Here is a 2,589-nt window from a genome sequence, read left to right on the forward strand (position 1 = left end):
CAAGTCATTGAAAAGTGTGGCTGATTAGGCTTTTTGGGGAAGGGAATACCGTTCTTACAACCTCACTAGCACAACTGAAGTTAATCACACTCATTTGAAAGCTTCACTTTAGCTACTAAATGCCCCAACAACTCATTACTTATCAAACCGTACGTCACACATTAGTTCACTCATATCTATAGTTGAACTACTATCAACGACACATTATCACACACTGCATGTGTTGTCTTGTTTAGTCACAGCCACATTCATGTGTGCCACATCTTATATTAATGTACCACACATATCCTCTACCAAAAACAACACTTTTTGCAATATGACCACCTTCATGATAACCATTGTGAATGGTCATCTCATGATAGTTATGTACATTATGATACTGATATCACTACACAACATATGATTTTTATGTACAAATTTAATGTATTTTTCCTCACGCATTACTGCAGAACCATAGTATGTTGTATGTTAGGGAACTCAAAAGTTCTAAGTACACAGGCATGTACATTGTTATTACAACTATTTATGTTCACTTTCACACACACATTTTGGGTTAAGGAAATGATGCTGTTAGATACTCATAAATACAGAACATACAATAACTGTTTGTTCAATATTTACACATGTAAATGTAAAACTTATGTTATTGTTATATATAGTTGCCCCTGAAGGACATGTGTCACCTGAGACTGAACAAGTGTCTTCACCTGGGTCAGCCAGCTCAACACACCTAGAAGGTGAGTGTATCAGTTGGTGGCCATATAATATGTGCTCTTCTATATGTTATGTTGTCATGTTCATTATTTGTTTTGCACATCTTCTTTAAATAGGATTACTTAGTGTCAGTGAAAATGAAGTGTAAGGCAACTTGTATTGTGTTAGTGATGTTAACTATCATGTAGGAGTTTTGAGTTTACAGCAAGTTTTCATTCACTCATATTTCATACTGAGTCCAAACATTATTCTTAAGTCAAGGTAGTTTTTAATGTGAGGTTATAAAACGTATGGAAACATGTTAGTTGTTACTTATGACACAGTACAATTACATAGTAACACAGCAGAGATTAACATGACATTTAATAATTTGTACATTTATTTGTAGAACATGATGAAGAGGATTATGATGATGATGATGATGACGCCACCGCCATACACACACAAATAGAAGCAAGTGACCATGAAGACGTTCCAATTGAAACTGTTTTACCGGCAAATCGTCCAGCAAATACGACATACGATGCAATTGTAGCTTCTGAGGGAAAAATTGTGGAAGCAGAAAATCGTCGCCATTCTGACTTCATGACAGTGCTGGAAAGGATGATTGCACTGCAGGAAGAAACAGTTTCACAATTGGCACATCTCCACAGAGTCTTCATTGAAGTGCCGAAACAGTTGCAAAAAATCAACACCTCATTCGAAGCATTAGTTGTTCAGCAAACACAAGCTAATTACTGGAGAATGACTAATGTACCACAATTCAACACCTCCCAGCCAGGATCTGTTCATGCAGGTCAGTTTTCACCACATTCATCTGATATTCATTCACCAGGCCCAAATGTTACCGGTCAAGTAGCAGACATTGCTGTGCAGGTTCCTGATGACATCCTACCGCTGCCATCTGTACAAATTCAGCAGCAGACACCTACAAAGGAGCCCACAAAAACAAAACACAAGCAGTTACTACTGACCAGTTTTTGGTCAAAAACAACAAAAGACACACATGAAACAGACCAACCATCACTTGTGCAGTGTCTACCAACTTGCTCACAGTCACTACCCAAAAGCCCTGTAGGTGAGTCACTGGCCAAAAGCCCTGTAGGTGAATCACTGCCCAAAAGCCCTGTAGGTGAATCACTGCCCAAAAGCCCTGTAGGTGAATCACTGCCCAAAAGCCCTGTAGGTGAATCACTGCCCAAAAGCCCTGTAGGTGAATCACTGCCCAAAAGCCCTGTAGGTGAGTCACTGGCCACAAGCCCCGTAGGTGAACAGTCACTGCCCAAAAGCCCTGTAGGTGAGTCACTGGCCACAAGCCCTGCCCGTGAAGTGCCAGAGGCCAGTCAAAGTGGCTCTGTTGTGCCTAAAGTTGGTGGCAAAAGAAAAAGGAAAATTCAAGAGACAACAAGCAGGCCTGTTACTCGCTCGCAAAAGGAACAAAAAAAATAAATGTTATAATTCAGAAAATATGTCTTTGGCCTTTTTTTGTTGACTTCAGATTATCTAATTACTATTGTATGTATGCTGAAGACTGTGTTGTTTCCAAACTTTCAAGTATGTTCTTGTACACGTGAAGTTTTGGAAATGTGAACACTCCTAATTAATGAATAGTGTTATAAATATTTATGTTTTAATCGTCTGTTCAGTAATGGTCCACCAGGAGCCAGTTGCTAAGTTTAGAGAAGCTGCCATATACTTAGCAGCAAAACATTGCATTTGGGTGTGTTAATTGATGTAATCATTGCATGTGCATATTATTTTCATGCAATTATAAAAGCACCTATTTAACTGCAAACATCTTTCTTGTACGTGTACAGCAGGATTTTGTGTTAAATATTACTTACCTTTGCTGGCCATTGTAATGTTGTCCTTTAA

The 2,589-nt window shown here is 38.7% G+C and overlaps 1 protein-coding gene across 1 annotated transcript; it reads left to right on the forward strand.

Annotated features, from left to right (window-relative positions):
* Positions 1 to 571: 571 nt before the first annotated feature.
* On the forward strand, positions 572 to 2,163 carry LOC142487957 (uncharacterized). Its single transcript, XM_075588187.1, has 2 exons — positions 572 to 737; positions 1,103 to 2,163. Exons 1-2 carry the CDS (start codon positions 641 to 643, stop codon positions 2,161 to 2,163), a joined length of 1,158 nt encoding a protein of 385 aa, XP_075444302.1. The 5' UTR covers positions 572 to 640.
* The last annotated feature ends 426 nt before the right edge of the window (positions 2,164 to 2,589 follow it).

Source organism: Ascaphus truei, chromosome 1, assembly GCF_040206685.1.
Source record: "Ascaphus truei isolate aAscTru1 chromosome 1, aAscTru1.hap1, whole genome shotgun sequence".
Taxonomy (NCBI): Eukaryota; Metazoa; Chordata; class Amphibia; order Anura; family Ascaphidae; genus Ascaphus; species Ascaphus truei.